The following is a 23099-nucleotide window of genomic DNA, read 5'->3' as shown; positions in this document are numbered from 1 at the left end:
GCAGCACCGCACACCTTCCAGTGTTCGCCTAGCTGGGCCTGGACAGAGGCCGCCCGGGCTGAGGACCCCCACGGGTGGCTGTTGGGGACGCACCTGGAAAGGCGCACCGTGTCCAGCTGGCACTCAGTCGTGTACACACGTGTGCTCACAGATCCTCCAGTGTGACCCTCCTGACCCCCCGGGTCCCTTGTAACTGGGCTGCTTCTCTATGGATGAAGAAGGCACCTCTGGGGAGATCAATGCCTCGCTTCCCCAGGGCATGTTTGCCCCGGGGGAGTGTGTCCAGTCAGGGTCAAAGGGCACAGGTCACAAGGTTGGGTCCTCTCCCCAGGACCAGGGCCGGGAAGAACGGGGTGTCCGTTCTGCACCTGTGCTGTGCTCTACTGGACAGACAGATGGCTGCGTCAGGAGGTTCCCAGGTCAGCGGGGATGAGGGCCTTCACCGCAGGAGACACACCGTGCACATGTGCACGCCTCCCTCACGTCTCCCCTGCAGACCCGCGGAGCTCCCGCACCAGCTCCAGGTCTGAGGCTGTCACTGACAGCCCCCAGGGCACGTGACAGAGAAGCAGGCTGGTGCGCGGCCCAGCCCCTCCGGCCAGCTCCCTCCTGGCCCACCGGGGCACGGGGTCGAGGCCTCGTCCACAGAGCTCACACCAGGCACTGCCTCCGCCTGGTCAAGATGCCTGATCTGTTCAGAATTGCAAGCGGGCATCACGTGTCATTTCCCCGGGGGAGTTGTGGCCAGGAAACGGTTTGCCCCCTTCCCGGTGCGTACAGTGAGTGCATAATCAATGCTCAGTACACTGCACACAAGGTAGGAAGTGCCAAGCAAGGGTCTCAGACAGGAACTCAATGGAGTGGTGGCCCTGTGGGCCGGGCCCGCCTGTGGTCTCTTCCCACAAGTGAAGCTGGAATCGGGCAGCTGCGGGTCTGTGGAGCAGACAGCCCTGGAGACACAGAAGGAGCAGACACCCAGCCTCGGGCGTGGAGCTGGGGGACCAGGGGCTGGACATCCACGGAGCCCCTGTGTCCCCCCCACGTCGCAAACCAGATTCAGCCCCCAGAATCACTCCATCTCCTGGCAGGGCCGAGGAAAACAGCATGCCAATGCCAGAGTTATCAAGTTCTTTCTTCTTTTTATTGGCAAATATATTTTTATGAAGAACCAAAGAAAATATACATAATTGTAACATATGTACACCAGCTTTATAGATTTTATTTCAAATTTACACAATGTTGATATGTTATTAAAAGATTTTCTGTCGATGCACCTATGTACACTTTATTTACATACATTCATAGGATGTGAAATAAACCTCTCAAAACAAGCTAGTTCATTTGATATTAATTTCTAGACAAAACAAGGAATGCACTTCTAGATCAGGGCTTGGGAGGCTCTACTAGCTCTCTACACCAGCCCTCTCTTCCTGAAGGTGAAGGATTTGTCTGCAAACAGGACGAGGGGCTGGGCCACACGGCACCGTCACCCTGGGGCAAACCTGCGTCTGTCCGTCTCTCCCGCACGTTTAACTCAAGCACATGCACTACCGCCTTGCCGAGAGGGGTTTTTTCACCCAGCCCGCAGCCACCCAGCGGCCAGGTCCTGCCCCTGCACCGCCCTGCGCGCGGACTCTGGCGGTCAGGCCACGGAAGGAGCCCCGCCCACGACACAGTGCAGCCTGGACTTCTGGCCTACTTCCTTCTTCCCCGCACGCTCCCTCCGGGAACTGACATTTCAACACTGCGCACTTCTTCCCCGGCAATCGAGTGCTGGCCCCGGCCCAGGCCCAGGCGGGGAGCCCGGCAGGAGGGGTTCTGTCTGGGCCGCGGAAAGCGCGGGGCACGCAGGTTGCCTCCGGCCGGCGCGGGCGCGGGCGCGCCAGGTCCCCGGGGAGGTGGCGGTGCTGAGTCCGCACCCCAGGGCTCCAGGTGGCCCAGATGGGCGTCACGTCCCTCCAACGGGGGCTGATAACTTATTGCTACCCAGTGCCTGGCGGAGGCGGCCGCTCGGGGGCGCGGGCGGGGGCGGGGGCGGGTCAGGGCCGCGGCAGCCGGCTGCTGCGCGGGAAGCGGTGCACCTTGACGTGCTTGGACAGGTGGTCGCTGCGGGCGAACTTCTTCTCGCACACGGGGCACTGGTAGGGCTTCACGCCCGAGTGCGAACGCCGGTGTCGCGACAGCTCGTCCGAGCGCGAGAACCTGCGGGACAGGGCGGTCAGCGGCCTCGCCCCCACCGCCCGGCTGAGCCCGTGGGGTCCGCGGGGAGGGCGCCGAGCCCATCCTGCCCCTCCCCCGCCGCCCCTCCAGGGAGGCGAGAGGGGCCGGTCCCCGTGCAGTGGCCTGAGGGCAGCTGGTAACCCCACAGGCCCCCCAACTGCAGCTGTGCCTCAAGCCCCTCAGACCAGAGCCTGGGGCCCCTGGGAGCATCCTCCACGCAGTCCCCCAACTGGGGGCGCAGGCTGGGGCGGAGGCCCTGACCAGCCTGCAGGGGAAGGGCCTTTGTCACAGCAGAGGAGGGGTCCTCAGACTTGACCCCACAACTCCTGGACCCTGCCTGCCTTCCCAGCAGCTGAGAGGTCCCAAGACGACACCACGCCCTGCAAGGTGCTCGGAAGCCTCCACGGCGGCCCAGCTGCCTCCCTGTCGCAGCCCCAGCAGCTGCTGCGAAGGAGCAGCGGCCACGGACCCCAGCTGACCACAGGGCTCAGCTCTTGCCATGGCCGACCTCAGGGACTCCAGCCTCTCCCCACTCCTGAGCTTGATCCTGGCAGTGAGACCCCACCCTGTGCATACACACTGTTGTGCTTTGCGCTCTGCCTACACGAACAGCCCTGGGACATGTGCCCAAACCGTCCCCTCTGTCCGGAAGGCTCTTCCCACGCATCCCTTAGCCCTCAGCATAAATGTCACCTCCTCAGGAAAGCCCTCCAGGATTGCATCCCACCCACAGCTGGGGCCTAGAAGCACTAGGCGTTTCTCCTTTCTGCCTCTGCCACTGCAGCAACTTTAGTTTCCAAGCTTTTGATGAACGTCAGTCTGAGCCACTAGACCGTCAGCTCCATGAGGAAAAGCACGTGCCCCGCGGCCAGCCCAGCACCTGGTGCCTGGGGTGCTTGGTCTGTGCGTCAGTGAGAGAGCAGACACAGCAGCACCTCGGGAGGACAGAGAGCTGTCAGAGAGGCAGCCCTCGCCAGCCCCGGGGTGTACAAGCACCCAGGGCACATGCACACACACAAACATGCCACACTAAAGCCTCTGCCTGCAACTGCAGGGGGCCTGGGGCTCCATCCCTGGGTCGGGAAGATCCCCTGAAGGAGGGTATAGCAACCCACTCCAGTATTCCTGCCTGGAGAATCCCCATGGACAGAGGAGCCTGGCAGGCTACAGCCCACGGGTCATAAAGAGTCGGATACGACTGAGCACGGGGCACACACATGCACGTGTGCACACGCTCACCCACGTGAACACACACACACAGGAGCATCAGGCCCAGCACCCCTGTTCCTGGACCCACGCACGAGAGGAAGGTGGGGTGGTGCCTGCAGCAGCCGTCCCCGCCCCGCCAAGGAGGAGTCAGAGGCTCGGCCGGGCCTGACCCTCCAGGTGGAAGCCCAAGACCCACAGCTGTACGGGGAAGACTGAGTGGGGGCCTCAGCCCAGAGGCGTGGAGGACAAGCTCCACCTTCCTCACTCTCCTGGTGCCCAGAGTGCGTCCAGGCTCCTGTGCTTGGAAGCTGGTGTTCACTTCACGGCCCGGGTGCCTGCGTGCAGGGCAGTGCCGTCAGCACCTTTGGCAATGAGACCCTGGCCCATCTGCCATGAGAGGAAACCGAGGTGCAGACATGTGAGGCCCTGACCCAGGGTCAGCGGCCACAGAGCGGCCGAGGCCAGAGCAAAAGGGGCCAGACCCAGGTCTTCCCGTCCTGGTGACCACGGGCAGCCTGGCCTCCCCCAGAGTGGGCAGGGTGCCCCGCACCCCTGCAGCTCAAGCGGTTGGAAGGAGCACCAAGGTTCCGGCCGTCAGGGGCCAGCCCGGGACCACCCACCCCAGCGGGAGTCAGGGCCCCCAGGGCAGCAGCAAGGAGGCTCCGCGACAGCCCCCAGCCCCCGCCTCCCCCAGCACGAAGCACAGGGTCAGCCTCACCCTCCCACTCAGGGAGCCAAGACCAGCTCCGCTGGAGACGCCACCCCGGGGAGGGCGTGAGGACAGGGGCCGCGGGGAGGCCGGATGGCTCGGTGCGAGCCCGTGTAGCCCCAAGCAAATGCGGGCCCGTCCTGGTCCTCAGGGTCCTCTCTCTTCCAGTGGAGCCTTGAGGTTCTTGTTGACCTTCCGAGGCTCGTCTCAGAGGCCACAGTGGACACACAAGGCAAGCGGCCTCTGGTCGGGGGATGCCTAGGAGGGGTGCATAGCAGGGACAGCGGCTCCGAGAGCAGCCCCCGCCCCCGGATGCCCCCTCCCCTCTCAGGGTCCTGTGACCTGAGCTCCCAGATGACCCCCAGCCCACCTTCTCCCAAACCACAGCCACACAGGATGGGGAGGGCGGCTACGTCTCAGCCTCTGTGGGCAGCAGACCCTGCTCCTCCTGCCTGACCACCTGGCAAGTCACCAAGCTCTCGGAGGTGCTCCCCAGGCACAGGGAAGGGCATACCAGGTGCCAGGACTGAGGGTGCAGAGCGGGTGCAGGGCCCACGGGCGCGAGCTGGGCCCTGATGAGTGTCGACCACAATCCCCATGGCTGGGCTGCAGGGAAGCACAGGTTCAGGGGGCCCTCCATCAGCCAGAAAGCCGACACTGTGAGCACCCAGGCCGAGGGTGGCGGTGGGGACGTGGGGCCAGGATCAGCGCGGGGCTGCAACCACAGGCAGGGCTCGGGGCCTTGTCGCAGCCCCCGGCCCCATCTCAGCCTCCCCGTGCACCGTGGAGACCCGGGCCCCACCACTGCCCCAGGAGTGGAGGAAGGAGGGCACTCTCCTCGGATGGGACAGGATCTCTGCAGAGAACAGGGGAGGCCAGTGTTCAAGAGGGAAGCGGGAACTTCTAGGCAGAGGCCGACAGCACCTCCTACGCGCGGCCTCAAGCAGGCCCATCCGGCCAGAGCCCCGTCCCGGCCTCTGGAGCCGCGTCCCTATGCAGAAGAGCAGGGACTCCAGGGTCCACGATCAGACACCGAAGGAAGTGGCGGGAGGTCGCCCAGGCCAGGGATGACCCTGGGGGACAGTGCTCCTGGCCCTCAGTGAGCAGGACACAGGACAGGCGCCAGAGGGAGACAGGCAGCTGCTCTTCGCCAGGACCACCAGGAAGGAGAGGGTCTGGGACGCAGAGCGCCCACTGGGAGGGCAGGCGTGGCGCAGGGGGTGGCCCACCCCCTCTGGAGGTGTGGAGGGGCTGCTGCAGGGCGGGCCAGGCCTATGGCCTGCCGGGTGGGTTGGGGTGGGCAGGGAGCCTGGGCCAAGCCCCTGCCTCAGCCACCTCCCAGCTGGGTGATGGTGAGAACTGCATGCCGGCTCCGGCCACGTTTCCTTTCTCTAACGTGGGGCGGCAGAGGGTGAGATGTTGGATAGCATCATCAACTTGATGGACATGAGTCTGAGTAAGCTCCGGGAGTTGGCCATGGACAGGGGAGCCTGGCATGCTGCAGTCCATGGGGGCGCAAAGAGTCGAACACTACTGAGCGACTGGACAACGAAAGTGGGACGAGAGGCTGACGCCTGCTCACAGGCTCAGGATGACGCAGGGCGCCCACCCAGCACCCCAGAGCTGTGTCTCACTGTCTCACTCCTCAGCCCTTTCCTCCCGGCCCAGAGCTGATGCCTGGAGGCTGATGACCTCGGGGAAGAGACAGGACTCCTGGCACACGAGAGCGCTGCCCAGTGAGAGGTGGTGGCCAGCCCGGCCCTGGGGCTGCACGTGGAAGAGGCATGCTGGCCTCACCACGGCGGGGTGTGCTCTGTCCCCGTGGAGGATGACTGCGTCTTTCTGGGCCTCGGTTTCCCCCTACCTAAAACGAGATGGTGCCAACAAACCACAGGGGTGCTGGGAGGCCTCAAAGAGACCAGGATGTGGGAAGGAAAGAGCCAGAGTCATGGCGAGACCGGCGACAGCCACCCCCGGAGGAGAGTGCTGGAGACACGGGCCGTGCCAGCCCGCGCTGCCCGAGGGACCCTGGCGGGCAGACCACATGAGCCTGAGGTCCAGAATGAGGTGTCTGGATAGGAATCTAAGCGTATCTGGGGGTGCGGAAGTCCTGAGGGGCGGAAAGGTAATGAGGCCCCCGTGGAAGGAAGCACGGAAGCCAAGGTGGGGATTTGCAGAGGGGAGCCCAGCTCTAAGACCCTCAGGACAGTGCCTGGCACTCAGAAAGTGCCTGGTGAGCTGGCCACTGTCACCCTCCCCCCTGTCCTGTCCTGACAGAGCTGCCCCGAAGTCAGTCCACCCTCCCACCCACATGCTGGAAGGACGCCCCTCTGCCACTCGGCTGGCAGCTATGACCACGTGGATGGGACACTCCACTCATGGGCCCATAAGCAGCAGTTCATGGTCCCTGAAGACTAACCAGCGAGACACGGCCCCCACAAGGGGCAGGCGCCCTCAGCTCCCCACCTGGCAGGGACTCTGCCTCACGTGAGCCACACGTGACCCATGAGGGCCAGACCCAGGAGAAGCTGCCCGCCTGGCTGATGGCAGACACGGCTCCCAAGGGCTCTGTAGAGACCTCACGGTGCCAGGCTCCCACCGTCCCTCCCCCACTCAGGGGTCCTGGGCAAGACCACGCAAGGGTTCAGGCAGTGCCCACCATGAATTCCACTCTGGGTTACACACCTCCCCCCATGGGGAACTCACGACCTGCCCCCCTGATGCCCTGGGCCGAGGGTCCTGTCTGCCCTCCAGGATAGCCCAGAACTCAGGTCCTCTTCTCCCGGGGGAGCGGCCGAGTGGGCGGCCTTGACCATGACTACACCCTTCCTCCCAGCCTCAGTTCTGGGGGGATGGACAGTGCCCAGGACTGTGAGGCTGCCCACGGCCCCACCCCCACCAAGAAGACAGCACTGGCCTGGGGGTCTCCAGGTGCCACCCTGCAGCGTGGGTGCCGCCCAGTGGAAGCGGGGTGACCCCTCCCAGGTCCCTCACACTCTGACCTCATCCAAGAATGGCACACGACCCGGACAATCCCTGCACACACGGCCCTGGGGGACAGAGGCCGCAAGCAAGCCTTCCACTCAACAGATGAGGAAACTGAGGCTTGGCCAGGGGACCACGGGAGGGCACTGGCCATGGGGCAGAGCTGGACCGGAGTCCACGCCCTGCCACCAGCCGCCCCACCCCTGGGGTCAGGATATCCCCTGCTGCGGCTGGACTGCAGCAGGGCCCCGGGTCTGCCCACCGACCCTGGTTTTCCCGCCGGCTGTTGGGCATGCCCTGAAGCACACCGGCTGACTCTGCCTGATGCTGTGGGCAGTGCAGGGCTGGAGCTGGGCTCCCGGAGCCCTCAGGGCTGTGGGTGCCAAGGCAAAGCCCCTTCTCTGGCCAGCTCAGCACCTCACAACCCGGGACGCTGGGCACAGGGCTCCCATCCGTCCAGCCTCAGCCCGCCGCGACGCTGAGGCCAGCACCTCCGGCCTGGGGCCGGCTCTCCCCCGCTCTCAGGAGCAATGCCGTCAGGAAGCACCGGGTGTCGTGTGCACCCATACACACGCATGGGCACAAACATGCAGCGTGCACAATCCCGTGTGGCCACACGTGCCCCTTGTGAGGCTCCGGTCTGCACAAAGCCAAGCGTGCCTCCCACCCCCTCACACGGAAGCCACACTAGGCAGGACCGAGTGTGCAAGGAACACACGTGCCTCCCCGGCTGGCCAGCTTCCTGCAGGGGGGCGTCCTGAGCATGTCATCCCTGACCTGTGCCAGAGCCTCAGGAAAAGGTTCCCTCCCAAGAGGGCGAGCCTGCCCAGGGGGACTGGGGGTGGCCCATGGGGGTCCTACCCGCTCTGCCTGCCCAGGGGCTGGGTGACCCTGGGCAAGCCCCCCACCCCCGCTTTGAGAGCTGGGTCCCCCACCGTGCACCGAGTAGAGAGCCTGGAAGCAGTCTCCCGCTTCTGGCTTGGCACCCGAGCCTGGAGCCCCCCCAGTGGCCTTTCCGGCGTACCCAGCACAGCGCCAGGTCCCCCAGGACGGCTGTCAACTGGCTGGGCCTTCAGGCTGTACAGGCAGCTGCTTCTGGCCCCTGGCCTCGACCCCATCAGCAAAGGGCTGCGTGCCTGCCAGTTACAAAGCTGCTCCAGCTTCCGTGCGCTCAGCGATGAAGGGAGGTGAGAGGTGGTACTTACCCTTGGGGTGCCGTGGGGTCGCGCGGCACGCACACGCGCAGCACGGGAATGCCGCGGGGACGTGCAGTGCGCAGCCGCCCTCTGCGGCTCTCAGCAGCCCAGGAGCCATCAGGGGAGCCCTTAGCATGGCCCAGCCCCTCCCCGGCACAGCCACAGCCTCACCTGGTCACCATGAAACTGTACTCCAGCACTCGGAGACACAAGGGGACCTCTGGGCCTGCCCACCCCCTCCCCGCCCTAAGCAGCCTTATCCAAGCGCAGAGGACGCGGTCTTGGCCACGCACCCCAGGAGCAGAGGCGCGCAGGCCCTGCGCAATGCCTGGCCGCCGCCGCCATACTGACCTCCAGCCGCAGCCTGGCCAGGTGCAGGCGAAGGGCTTCTCGCCCGTGTGCCGGCGCAGGTGCGCCTTCAGGTGGCTGCTCTTGGTGTACATCTTGCTGCAGCCAGGGAAAGTGCACCTGTGCATTTTGATGAGTTCAGCCGCCGGGTTCTTGGGGAACTTCTGGCCCACGAGGAGGCCTGTGGAGCCGGGCCCCAGGGGTCCCGACCCAAGGGGCTTGGCGGCGATGGGCACGGGGGCAATGCGCACGAACTTGGACGGCAAGCTGAGGCTAGATGAGGGCAGCACCTGGGGCACAAGTGTGAAGGTCTGGCCCTGAATACTGACCAGCAGCTGCGCCACCCTGACGGCCTCCGGAGGCTGCCCCGGGGAGGCGGGCTCGGCGCCCGACTCCTGCTTCACCGGCACCGGCTGGATCTGCAGCAGCAGGGGGACTGGGGGGTCGGGGGCAGGGGCCCCAGCTGGGCCCTGGCTGCCAGCCGCACCAGCCCCCGGCGGAGGGGCGCAGCGCTCTCTGCCACTGGCCCCGGGGTGGAGGTGGCCTCTGTGCGGCCCAGTGGAGAGCTGGCCACAGGTGTCCAAGTCCTTGCCACTGCCCTCTGGGGCCTGCTTCACCGCTGGCTCCATGTTCTCCTCCAGAAACTCTTCAATCTCCTCCAGGGTGGGCTGGAAGGGCCGAGGGACATCATCGGGGTTGCCCACGGGGAACTCGGGGAAGCTGAAATGCTCCCCCTTCACGGGGCCCGGTGTTTTCCGCCAGGTCCCCCAGGCCATGGGGCTGCCATGAGCCGCAACGCCGCTGCCCAGGGTGGCCTGGGACAGCAGGAAGTCCAGGATACTGTCCTGGCCCTCAGCCCCCCGGCCGCCTCCATAGCAGGAACACAGGGTTTGCGAGTCGGGGCTGGCACAGGAGCAGAGGCTGGAGGCGTCACTGTCGTCCTCGGAGAGGGGCGAGGGTAGCATGTGGTACGCTCGCCCATCACCCAGAAAACAGATGGGGCGTTTCAGCGACGAGAAGGTCTCGTCCACTGGGAGCAAGTGGTCCACCATGCTGGCCTGGCGGCTGCAGAGAAAACCAAGAAGGCCCCGTCAGGAAAGCAGCGCAGTCAACCCCCTCCTTGGAGGCGCCTGGCTCCACGCCGTGGCCAGCCACAGCCTCCCGCCACCCCAGGCCTGGATCCTGCCTCCATCCATCCGATGGGGGAACGCTGCAAGCGTGTTTTCCGGAATTGCACCACCTGTTTGTAAAAGTGCTCTCCAAGCCCATTGCACAACCCGGCTCTTGCGGCTTCACACAGATTTTTCAGAACAATTCTGAGAAGGAACACGCATGTCTGAGTGCGAGTGCATGTGAGGGAGAGGGTGGGCGTGTGAGGAGGCGCTCTGCACCCCCAACAGCCAGGCGGGAACCCCATCCAGCTGAGCAGAGTCGCCACCATTGCTGGACAACTGACCTTGGTCCCGTTCCTGCAGAATTGCTGGCGGGGGTTGTTGGGGGAGGAGGATGGCCACATGCCCTCTGACCCCCTGTTGCTGCAGCTTGGGTAGGTTTGCCAGATTGAGCAAATAAAAATAAAGGCCACCCGGTTCAACTTGAAACTGAGTTTTAAAAAAATGAACAACTTTTAACAGAAGTATGTCCAAACATTGGATACAGCAGGCTTATACTAAAAAATTGTTTCATCTGAGAACTCAAATATAAATGAGGAGTTTGTATTTCAACCAGACAAGTCTACTCTGAGGCATAAATTAAAGACCCCCTCTCAAGGGCTGTCTGACCACCTGAAAGGGGGCAGCCCACCCACAACCTGGTCCTCGGGCCCACCACATCTCGGCTGCCTCTCCAGTGAATTAGGGACAGGCTTCCACCAAGCACCCTCCACTGGACTGGGCACCTTCAGGGGATTCACCAGTGGTGGAAGGGCCCTGCCTTGCGATAACTCAGGGAGAACATACCCCAGTCCCAGGGCCCAGCTACTCCCGCCTTTGACTCACAGCTGCCGGGCAGACGATGAGACCCCCAGCCAGCACCCTGTGGAGCACTCACCCAGCTCACGCCGCCTCCCTACCAGACCCGGGCCCCTGTGGTACAGGCTGGGCGGTCGCCTCTGGTTGTGTTCCCAGCCCCTGGTGAGGCTTCTGGTGCCCAGGAGGGGCTCAGGGCACGTCAGCAGAGAGGACAGGGGCAGGCTGAAGGCCATGCGGGTCGGTGTCCAAGGAGAGTCAACAGTGGCTGTGACAGGGCCACCTCTGCAGACCTTTGTCCCCACCCAGTGACCATGGCGGGTGTTTACTGAGTTGAGGAAGGGGAACGATCTGCAGCTAAAGCAGACAGTCTTGGCCGCCGGGCACCACGTCCGCTCCCACTACAACCATCTCTGTCTCAAGCACTCGGCCTGGGCCCGGCACTGCCCGACGGTCAGCACTGCCCAACAGTCAGCAGGCCCAGCCAGTGGTCAGGACCTCCCAGGGCCAGGCCATCCTCAGCTGTGACCTGGGGCCAGTCCTTGCTCCCCCAAACCCCAGTCTCCCCACCTGTTCCATGTGTAATGACCCGGCCAGGAAGCCTCACAGAGCCCCAGGAAAATAAGGTGCAAGTCTGCATCCAGGGCAGGGTTTGCAGGAGAAGTTTGGCTTTTTAGGTAAGGAATTAAAGCTGGGAGTTTTCACTATTCAGTGAATCAGGTGCTGAGAAGGCATGAAAATGCCAGATAATGTGAAGAACAAAGCCCACACTCAGCCTGAGACCCCAACCTCCACCCCGTCGCCCACACTGAGCTCCAGTCTCTGCAGCTTGTCAGCTGTGTGACCTCAGGCAGGCAGTACAACCTCTCTGTGCCATGCGTTGGGTGGGCATCCTGACAACTGTGCCTAGTTCCTGGGTTTTTGTAAGACCAATGAGCTTACACAAGCTGAGCACTCACTACAGGGGCAGACAGGCAGCACCAGCCGTCAGGGTGAGCCTCAAGGGTGAGGTCGTGGTCTTTCTCCCCTCTGCCGCCATGCTGAAAAACCCGGGGACTCCGGTCTTCCTAGAACCAGGCAGGAACCAGGCAGAAAAGGCAGACCAGGCCTTGTCCCTGCCCTTGAAACTCTCCCCAGAAATGTGATCACTACCTGACTATTCCATGATATTGAGGAATTACAGTCAATATTTTTAAATGGGATGATGTATTGAGGTTGGTACGTACTTTTCAAAGGAGGCCTTACACTTTAGAGACATAAACTAAGATATCCACAGATTAAATGACATAAAACAAATAAGAGGGGAATAAGTACAGCAAGACGGGGGAGGCGGGAACTTAAGAGAGCCCCAAAGGAACGGACCCAGTCTCCTCCCAGAAGGCTGGTCTGCCCCAGACCACTGCTCCACCCGCCCCACTCACAGGCTGTGCACAAGCTCACCAGCCTCACGGCCCCAGGCCAGGGCCCCAGCACTTCCCTCTCCACAGACCCCTCTTCCCAGCCCTCTAGGAGGGAGCCCCTGATTTAGATCCCTCAGCTCCCAAGTCACTCCCTGTGAGGTCTCCCTACCTGCCCACCACCCGCTGCTATACCACCCTGCATCATAGTCTTCCTAACAGTTCCGACTGCAGTTATGTATTTATGCACTTCGTTCTCGGTCTCCCCACCAGAATATAAGCCATTTGGACTGTCTACCCCCGAATCTGAAACAAGACCCTGGCCGCACTTTGCTGATGAGTGCAAAGGCCCGGGGGTGGGGCCCGCAGCAGACGGCATGGGTCCTCGGGCAGGGCTCCTCGGCGGGGAGGACGCGGACACAGAGCCCACGGGGCCCGCGGGGCGCCCGGACCGGCCCTGAAACACAGTAGCACGTGGCCCGGCCAGCGACGCAGGCCGCGAGGAGGGGGGGACGCCCTGTCCCGGGCAGCGTCCCCGGCCGCGGCCGGACTCCGCCCCTCCCCGCCCGGCCGGCCGGGCCTGCTGTTTATCCTCCCGGGGACACGGCGGCCGCAGGAACAACATGTAATTGATAACAAGCCGAGCGCCGGCCAAGGGCCTTCCATTGGGTCAGCGTGCAGACCACGGCGGGGGGGGCGCCCTTCAAAATAAGAGTCCCGCGGCCGCGGCCTCGCACCTGTGGGTCGGCGGGGCTCCCCGCGCTCCGCCGGGTCCCTGGAGGCGGCGGAGTGGCTGCAGGGCCTCTGGCACCCGGGGACCCGTCACTCCCGGGGCCTGGGCCGGCAAACAGCAGGGGTGGAGGGAGGGCCCGAAGGGACCCGCAGAGGGGCGGGCGGGGGCGCCGGCGGGGGCGCGAGCTCCTGCCGCGTGACTGCGCGTGCGGGGCGCGCTGAGGGCCGGGTGGGGGCCCCGCGACGCCCCGGCGCGCGTGGGACCGCGCGTGGGAAGGGGCGGGGGAGCCGGGCTCCGCCTCCCCTGGGCCGCCCGCGGTGACCGGCAGTAACCCCTCCGCCCACAGGCCCCGCCGCGCCCGCCATATGGGTGGCCGGCCCGTGAGGGGCGCGCGGACGCGTGGGGCCAGGCGCCGAGGCCGGCGCGGGGACTGGGCCGGTGCTGGTGGGCACGGGGGATCGCCGTCCCGCCTGCCCGCCCCCGGCCCCGGCCCCGGCCCCGGCCCCGCGCCGAGGGCCCCGCTCCGCCGACATCTCCCCCGACGCTCTCGCGGAGCCGGGACAGCCGTGCGGGCGCCCGGTCCGACGCGCAGAGGGCCCCCGGCGCCCCCGCCGGGCCCGGTCCAGGCGCGCCCGTCCTCGCCGCGCGCTCCCACCTGAACTCGGCACGGCCGGCCGGCGGCCAGGCCCGGCGATCCCGGGCCCACGCAGGCTGCGCTGGGGGCGGCGGCCGCGCGTCCCGCACTCACTCGCCTCGCCCGGCCCGCGTCGCTGCGGCCGAGCCCCCGCCGCCGCCGCCGCTTCTCGGCGCTCACTCCCCGGGCTCACGTGACGCGCCGGGCGCCGCGAAGGCTCGCAGGAGGCTCGGCTTCGGGCGCGCGCCCCATTGGCCCGCGCCGCGCGTCACGCGCCCCGGACCCGCCCCCCCTGCCCCGCCCCCGGACACGCCCCTTCCCCGTCCCGGCCCCGCCCAGTAGCCCCTCCCAGGCCAAGGCCCCGCCCCTGCCCCGCCCCTCCAGTCGCAGTGGCCTGGCCGCTGCTGGCTCCCGAGGTTTTAGCCCAGGTGAGAACGAACGCGGGCCTGGCCTGGGGCTCCGAGGAGGGTCCACGCGGGCTGAGCGCCGCCGGACAGCCTCGGCCCGACCCTCCCTACCTCGCTCCCATCTGCAGCCCCGGGCAGCCAACAGGCAAAGCTGGGACTTGTACGGGACGTTGCTGGAGAGATGCGGGCGAGCGTCCGGTGAGTCGCCAGCCCACTCGGGACAGCGCGCTCGCTCGAGTCCGCGGCAGCCCCCGGGGGACAGGAGGCGCGGGACGCTGAGTGACCAGCCCTGGAGACACGTGCGCTGAAGGTGGCATCTTGCGCGCCGTTTACACAAACCTGTCGTCTTCTCAGCCAACATTTTACGGATGAAGAGGACTCTGAGGCCGCGGTCCACCCGGACACAGCTGGTAAGAAGGGAGGCGGATGAGCAAGCCCGGTGGTCCATCCTCGCCGCCCAGATAGCATCTTCCAGACAACCTCGATGGTAGCCTGGGAGTGCCTTCTACAGAGCGCGCATCCTTACCTCCTGGTGTGGGAGGGGAAGAGCATTTCTGATTCTGTTCCTCTCCAGGACACTGCTGGAGCCGGAACTGATAGCTGGGACCTGTCTAGGCTCTCCGGAGTGCTGTGGGTCTGGGTTCCTAAGACTATGCGGGACATTGGACCCTGAGTCCTGGGACCCTCTCCATGCACGCCCCAGAGCCAGGCATACAAATCTGGCTGCCATCAGGGGCCAAACTGGGGCTCTGTGGGAGGGTTTGGAGGAGACTGGCCTCGAGATGGAGGATGGTGATGGTGCGTCTGCACCGCCTCCACATTCATGCAGGCCCTGGCCAGCATCTGCAGAACAGACCCAGCTCGCTCCTTCTTATAGAAGAGATGGAGGTCTGCAGGGTTCAGGCTCACTGCCTGGTCTCTGTGCAAGTGAGAGGCAGGCACATCCCTGCCTGTCATCGGTCCTTTGCTCCCCATACACTCTCAGGCCAGTCTTCCCCATCTTCTCACTGGCAATCACTCTGAAAGGTCAGAAGAAGCTTGGAAATGAAGGTGCATCCATGGCTTCAGCACGCCAGGAAGCTTCTGCACAGGCATGTACGGTTGTCACTTAATGTGGAAAGCAAGAATGGGAACTCGGTGCAGGACAGGAAGCCTGGTGTGCTGCAGTCCCTGGGGGTGCAAAGAGTCGGGCACAACTGAGCAACTGAAGAGCAGTAAAAAGAGATGAAGTTTACCAGAGGGAGGTGAGGGGTGGAACTGCAGGAGGGTGATCAGAAGGCACGAACTTCTAGGTAGGGATAAACAGCGAGGGATGTTACGTCGCTGTGGTTCAGTTACTAAGTCATGTCTGGCTCTTTGTGACGCCATGAACTGCAGCACCCCAGGCTTCCCTGTCCTTCACTGTCTCCCGGAGTTTACTCAAGCTCATGTCCACTGAGTCGGTGATGTAACATACAGCATGATAAATATAATCAACTCTGCTGTGTGTTGTCTATGGAAGTCGTTAAGAGACTAGAACCTACGAGTTCTTATCACAAAACCCTTTTTTCCTCCTTTTGCTTTTATTGTTTCCATATGAGATACGTACTGAACTTATCGCAATAATCACTTTACAACACGTGTAAGTCAAACCATTATGTTGTACACCTTATGCAGTGACATGTGTCGATTACGTCTCAGTAAAACTGGAGAAAAATAAAGAAACTGGAGAACAGTCAAGATGCTGTCTTACAGCCTGCATCAGATCATGTCGCTTCTCCGAACACTGAGCGGCTCCCGCCTCCCACTGTCTGCAGTGCCCTGCAGGCTTGGCCTCCAACCTGACCACGATCTTCGCTGCTCTTCTCTCACCCTTGCTGACGTCACTGTGACCGCACTGGCCTGGCCTCCAACCTGACCACGATCTTCGCTGCTCTTCTCTCACCCTTGCTGGCGTCACTGTGACCGCACTGGCCTGGCCTCCAACCTGACCACGATTTCGCTGCTCTTCTCTCACCCTTGCTGGCGTCACTGTGACCGCACTGGCCTGGCCTCCAACCTGACCACGATTTCGCTGCTCTTCTCTCACCCTTGCTGGCGTCACTGTGACCGCACTGGCCTGGCCTCCAACCTGACCACGATCTTCGCTGCTCTTCTCTCACCCTTGCTGGCGTCACTGTGACCACACTGGCCTGGCCTCCAACCTGACCACGATTTCGCTGCTCTTCTCTCACCCTTGCTGGCGTCACTGTGACCGCACTGGCCTGGCCTCCAACCTGACCACGATCTTCGCTGCTCTTCTCTCACCCTTGCTGGCGTCACTGTGACCACACTGGCCTGGCCTCCAACCTGACCACGATTTCGCTGCTCTTCTCTCACCCTTGCTGGCGTCACTGTGACCGCACTGGCCTGGCCTCCAACCTGACCACGATTTCGCTGCTCTTCTCTCACCCTTGCTGGCGTCACTGTGACCGCACTGGCCTGGCCTCCAACCTGACCACGATCTTCGCTGCTCTTCTCTCACCCTTGCTGGCGTCACTGTGACCGCACTGGCCTGGCCTCCAACCTGACCACGATTTCGCTGCTCTTCTCTCACCCTTGCTGGCGTCACTGTGACCGCACTGGCCTGGCCTCCAACCTGACCACGATTTCGCTGCTCTTCTCTCACCCTTGCTGGCGTCACTGTGACCGCACTGGCCTGACCTCCAACCTGACCACGATTTCGCTGCTCTTCTCTCACCCTTGCTGGCGTCACTGTGACCGCACTGGCCTGGCCTCCAACCTGACCACGATTTCGCTGCTCTTCTCTCACCCTTGCTGGCGTCACTGTGACCGCACTGGCCTGGTCTCCAACCTGACCACGATTTCGCTGCTCTTCTCTCACCCTTGCTGGCGTCACTGTGACCGCACTGGCCTGGCCTCCAACCTGACCACGATTTCGCTGCTCTTCTCTCACCCTTGCTGGCGTCACTGTGACCGCACTGGCCTGGCCTCCAACCTGACCACGATTTCGCTGCTCTTCTCTCACCCTTGCTGGCGTCACTGTGACCGCACTGGCCTGGCCTCCAACCTGACCACGATCTTCGCTGCTCTTCTCTCACCCTTGCTGGCGTCACTGTGACCGCACTGGCCTGGCCTCCAACCTGACCACGATTTCGCTGCTCTTCTCTCACCCTTGCTGGCGTCACTGTGACCGCACTGGCCTGGCCTCCAACCTGACCACGATTTCGCTGCTCTTCTCTCACCCTTGCTGGCGTCACTGTGACCGCACTGGCCTGGCCTCCAACCTGACCACGATTTCGCTGCTCTTCTCTCACCCTTGCTGGCGTCACTGTGACCACACTGGCCTGGCCTCCAACCTGACCACGATTTCGCTGCTCTTCTCTCACCTTTGCTGGCGTCACTGTGACCACACTGGCCTGGCCTCCAACCTGACCACGATTTCGCTGCTCTTCTCTCACCCTTGCTGGCGTCACTGTGACCGCACTGGCCTGGCCTCCAACCTGACCATGATCTTCGCTGCTCTTCTCTCACCCTTGCTGGCGTCACTGTGACCGCACTGGCCTGGCCTCCAACCTGACCACGATTTCGCTGCTCTTCTCTCACCCTTGCTGGCGTCACTGTGACCGCACTGGCCTGGCCTCCAACCTGACCATGATCTTCGCTGCTCTTCTCTCACCCTTGCTGGCGTCACTGTGACCGCACTGGCCGCTGCGGCTCCACAGACATCACAGACACGATCCCGCCTCAGGGCCTTCACGCTTGCTGCTCCTGCTGCTTGTGTGAGCACGTTCCCAGGGCTGTATCGCCCTCTCTGGGATTTTATTCAAATGTTACCTTCCCTGGTGCTGGCTCAGAAAGTAAAGAATCTGCCTGCAATGCAGGAGACCCGGCTTTGATCCCTGAATCAGGAAGATCCCCTGGAGGAGGGCATGGCAACCCACTCCAGAGTTCTTGCCTGGAGAATCCCATGGACGGAGGAGCCTGGCGGGCACAGTCCATGGGGTTACAAACAGTCGGATACAAATAAGGGACTAACACTACCTTCTCAGGGAGCCCTGCCTTGACCACCCAGTCTCAAATGTTCACACTCCCCTGATATGTCCTCTTCCCCTATCCTGTTGAACTTTTCTTCCTGGTGCTTCTTCCCTGCTAACATATTATATATTCTGCATTTTGTTTCATTTGCTTTTTGTCTCCTCCAGAGAATGTAAGTTCCACCAAAGCAGTGATCTCTGTCCCTTCTGTCCCTTCATATCTCCAGCACCAAGCACTCAGTAAGTGCTCCATTGTGGAATTAATGAGTTTCTAAAAGACTTAAATGTGGTCAGCTTGGGAGAAATTAAACAGCTCTGAGGAATTGCTGCCAAACAGGTTAAGGAGTTGGTCACTGGGGAGTTTAGAAGACCCATTTTCCCCAGAGACCCAGAACACCCCTGGCCAGTTTCCATGGGGCTGCTCAGTAAAGGTGCCCCTACCTGGCTCATTCTCCCCTCCTGGTCAGACCTGCTCACCCTTCAGGTATCAGCAGCCCCTCAAGTCCCATCTCAGCCTTGCCTCGCACTGCAGGCTGGGTCAGGCTCGAATGCCTGTGCTTCGTGGCCCAGGGCCTGGAATGAGAGGGCTCTGATGTGTGTGTGGACTGAAGGAGTGAGTGAGTGAGGACCCTGGCAGCCCAAGCTCTGTGAAGGCAGGAAGTGTACAAGTCTTGGTTTCACAACATCCTCCTGCCTGGAAGGGCCTCGATGAGTGCCTGACAGATGGGTGGCTGAGCTTTTTGGGGGGCTGGGCCATTTCTTAGTCGCCCCAGGAAGCCCACAGTACCCAGCTTGGGGCGGGGGGAGTGTGTCCAGTAGAACTTTCCATGATTGAGAACGCTGTCCACTAAGGCACCGCGTGCGGCAGTGCATCGGACAGCCTGGTAGGACTGGAAAGAAGGACAGAGAGGACGAGACCGGCTGAGGCCGGGGGGATGGCAGCAGCCCGTGGGGCGCGCTCTGTGACATAGGCCAGCCACGACGAGACAGAAGCTGTGGGGGAGCCAGGGAGAGCTCCCGAAGATGGAGAGCAGCATCATCTTCACGGAAACCCGGGCGAGGCTGATCTGAGAGTGGACATACCTGAGAACCACATCGAAGGACAGACGGAAAGTGTACAAGCCCACAGCGGAGCTCAGTGTCTCCTGGGCAGGAGTCGGGCTCACGTTCAGAAAAAGGAAGAGGGAGACCGCCGCCCAGGTGCTCCTCGGGGAGGGGCGCTGGTGGGGTGACTAGTTAATGAGTCACTCCCGCCCAGCTAAAGTCCCAGGGTCAGCATGTGCACTGCGCACCAGCCGAAGCCTCTCCTCCCATCCCCTCTCCCGGCTCACTGGCCATCACTTTTCTGAGCAAACCACAAGGAAGCAAGAGTTGGGAACTGGCTTCCCACTGAGGGGGCACCCTACAAGAGCCCTGGGCTGATGTGAAGACTCCGAGGTCGACACCCCCACCAGAGTCAGGCGGGATTCCTCCTTCAAAACAGTGAGGGGAGCACGAGCTCAAGTGAAAGACAGACATGACCAGAGCATGCAAATAGCCTGTCCCTGCCAAAGTGGGTGTCTGACCTCACCACTGATCCCAGAAAAAACAGACATGACCAGAGCATGCAAATAGCATGTCCCTGCAAAATGAATGTCTGACCTCACCACTGATCCCAGAAATACCAAATACCCTTTCATCCAATTGATCAGAATATTTTAGAGTGATTCTACTATTGGAAAGACGGGAAGTTGGTGCCTTCCCAGGAAGCAACCTTGAATTCTGTACAGCACTCCTGAGTCAGCACATGTCCTTCTAGAGCCTGAGCATAAAGAAATGATCAGATTCACAGTCAGATTTATGAACAGATTTCTTCTCAATATTACTGACACTTGAGAAAAATTGGAAACCAACTAAAGTCCAACAAAAGGAAAAATTGATGATGAACCGCGTGTGCAGCGGAATACCATTGTCTATTTCAATCAGGATTTTAAAGGACCTGTTCACTCACTGAGTCGTGTCCAGCTCTTTGCCACCCCGTGGACAACAGCGCAGCAGTGCTCCTTGTCCTTCATTATCTCCTGGAATTTGCTCAAACTCACGTCCAGTGAGTCAGTCATGCCATCCAACCATCTCATCCTTTGTCGTCCCCTTCTCCTCCTGCCTTCAATCTTTCCCAAAATCAGGGTATTTTCTAGTGAGTCAGCTCTTCCCATGAGGTGGCCAAAGTACTGAAGCTTCAGCTTCACCATCAGTCCTTCCAATGAATATTCAGGGTTGATTTCTTTTAGGATGGACTGACTAGATCCCCTTGTACTCCAAGGAACTGTCAAAAGTCTTCTCCAGCCTTTGTTCTCAGTTGCTCAGTCGTATCTGACTCTTTGCAACCCCATGGACTGTAGCCCACCAGGGTCCTCTGTCCATAGTATTTTCCTGGCAAGAATACTGGGGTCAGTTGCCATAGTTAAAAACTTCTCCATTCTTTAAAAGACTTTTTGATGAAAGTTAAAGTGAAAAAAAAGCAGGATGCAAAAATCTATAAAGGTATTACTCTGGATATGATTATTTAAAGAAAAAAAACATTTGTAGAAAAAGAAATAGATATCAAAGTATTTACAGTGACAATTTTTAAAACTATTTACTTGGAAGTGATGAAATTATAGTTTCTTTTTAAAGCATTATCTCTTTCACTTTTCCAGATTTTCTAGAACGAATTTATATTACTTCTATAACCAGAAAAAAATACGGTTCTGCTCTAGGGTAATGGCCAAAAATTCCTCCAGTTTTTAAGTACACGTAGAAGACACATTGTTTTCATTTTCCCCAAAGACTTTATTGAATAATATATTCACCATTTTGTCCCACTGCCTTCTGCCATTTTTCAGGCAGCTTCATAATTCCATCTGCCCAAAACTTTTTATCTTTTGAGCCAAGAATTGTTCCAGGTGCCTCTTACAATCTTCCAGGGAATTAAAATCTTTTTCCATTAAGAGAATTTTGTAAAGATGGAATAGATGGACATCCAAAGGTGTGATGGCTGGTGAGTACAGAGGATGAATCAGAACTTCCCAGCAGAGCTGTAACGGGTTTTGTCTGGTCGTCAGAGAAGCACGCACTCTTGGTTATTCTGAGAGAAGATTATGCGTTTTCTGCTGGCCATCTCTGGAGGCTTTTCATCAAGTGCTGCTTTCAGTGGTCTAATTGGGGTTGGCGCTTGTTTGAATTAATTGTTTGGTTTTCTGGAAGGACCTCATAGCAGAGGACTCCTTCCAATCCCACCACACACACAGCATCACCTTCTGGATGAAGACCGGCCTTGGTGTCTGGTGATGGTTCGTCTCGCCTGCCCCCGATCTCTTCTGCTCCACGATAGTGTACAGTATCCACTTTTATCACTCATCACAATTGAAGAATGGAACATTTTCATTACGTTTTGAGTAGAGAATCACATGTAGAAATATGGTCAAGAAGGTTTTTGCTTACCTTGTATGGAACCCAGACGTCAATATGAGAATGTCACCCAGCTGGTGCAGATGATTTGCAGCGCCTGATGTGCATATTTTGAGTATGGCACTGTCTCCTGTGTGGTACAATGTTGATTGTTTTTTTATTAATATCTTGATGGGATTGCTATCAGCTTTAGCTGGTGTACACGACGTGGAGCACTGTCCAGGGAGAAGCCTCCAGCACGAACTTCACAAACTGCCTTTGACACGTTCCGTCAGTCAGAGTGGCAGCCCCCACACTGCACAAGTCAGATACTGCGTCTCACTTCCATTTTTACCTTTCGTGAAATAACAAAGCGTAGTGTGCCAGAAACGTTGCTTTTTTCCTTCCATCTTTGATATTAAAATAGCTACGCAAAAATGCACAAATTTTTATTTTTTTTTTAATGCATGCTGGTATGATAGCTGTCACACTACAGCCTATCAAAATTGCTTCGACTGAAATTAGAGACAACTAAGCCCTACTAACAGAGAAGGCAATGGCGCCCCACACCAGTGCTCTCGCCTGGAGAATCCCATGGATGGAGGAGCCTGGTGGGCTGCGGTCCATGGGATCGCTAAGGGTCGGACACGAACGACTTCACTTTCACTTTTCACTTTCATGCATTGGAGAAGGAAATGGCAACCCACTCCAGTGTTCTTGCCTGGAGAATCCCAGGGACGGGGGAGCCTGGTGGGCTGCCGTCTATGGGGTTCCCACAGAGTCGGACACGACTGAAGTGACTTAGCAGCAGCAGCAGCAAGCCCTACTAGAGCCATCTTACAGGAAGAAACAAATGACCATTTTGGTCAACCCAGTATGTCTGATTGTGCAATTTAGTGTGTTATTTTTGAAATAGCTTTTTAAAGTGGTACAAAAGTTACTGTTCTTACTGTCCAAAGTATCAGAAAGTACAGACAAGTATAAAAAAAGGAAGGACATTCATAACTGCACCATTTCTAACATTTCTTGCTATATTACAAAAACGGAAGAGTGAACTGCTTTGGAGCCTTGTTTTAAAAATGTGACTAAAGGTGCATGATATGAAATTGCTGTGATTTTGTGGTGCTAAGTGATTTCACATTGTGGGGCAACCCTCAGCACCATCTATTTTCAGATTTTTTTCTTCTTTCCAGGCTGAGACTCTGCCCTCACTGGACACTGGCTGCACCTCCCTGCCCCCAGCCCCGGGAAGCCCCCGCTGCACGCACCTGCCTGCTTCAGGCACCGCGTTTGAGGGGAACCGCACAGTATTTCTCATCTAGTGACTGGCTCACTTCACTCGGCGTAATGTCCTTAGGTTCAGCCACGTTGTCACGTGTGTCAGAACTGCCTTCCTTGTCACAGCTGTATAATATTTCGTCGCGTGTATAGATCACATTGTTGTTCTATTCGTCCATCAGGGGACACCTGGGGGTGCTTCTGGAGCGTTTTAAAACCAGCAATAGACGTATGCTTCTTCCTATGCCAATAACGAAGCTTTCAAATTGTGGTGCTAGAGAAGACTTTTGAGAGTCGCTTGGACAGCAAGGAGATCCAACACATCCATCCTAAAGGAAATCAACCCTGAGTGCTCTTTGGAAGGACTGTTGCTGAAGCTGAAGCTCAAATACTTTGGCCACCTGATGTGAAGAACTGATTCTTCAGAATCAGAACTGGAAAAGACCCTGATGCTGGGAAAGATTGAAGGTGAGAGAAGGGGATGACAGAGGATGAAATGGTTAGGTGGTATCACTGACTCAATGGACATGAATTTGAGCAAATTTGGGGAAATAGTGGAGGAAAAAGGAGCCTGACACACTGCAGTGGGGTC

At 59.8% G+C, this 23099-nt stretch overlaps 1 protein-coding gene across 2 annotated transcripts; it reads right to left on the bottom strand.

Annotated features, from left to right (window-relative positions):
* Positions 1–1119: 1119 nt before the first annotated feature.
* Positions 1120–13591, bottom strand: KLF15 (KLF transcription factor 15). Of its 2 annotated transcripts, none has more exons than XM_024982424.2 (3): positions 13420–13591; positions 8671–9732; positions 1120–2202 (listed from the first exon to the last, which is right to left on the bottom strand). In XM_024982424.2, the coding sequence occupies exons 2-3, from the start codon at positions 9717–9719 to the stop codon at positions 2040–2042; spliced, it is 1212 nt and encodes a 403-aa protein (XP_024838192.1). In that variant the 5' UTR covers positions 9720–9732; positions 13420–13591; the 3' UTR covers positions 1120–2039.
* Positions 13592–23099: the final 9508 nt, after the last annotated feature.

Source organism: Bos taurus, chromosome 22 (genome assembly GCF_002263795.3).
Source record: "Bos taurus isolate L1 Dominette 01449 registration number 42190680 breed Hereford chromosome 22, ARS-UCD2.0, whole genome shotgun sequence".
NCBI classification, from domain to species: domain Eukaryota; kingdom Metazoa; phylum Chordata; class Mammalia; order Artiodactyla; family Bovidae; genus Bos; species Bos taurus.
Note: the sequence above shows the minus strand (reverse complement) of the source record. Positions and strands in the feature narration are given on the sequence as shown.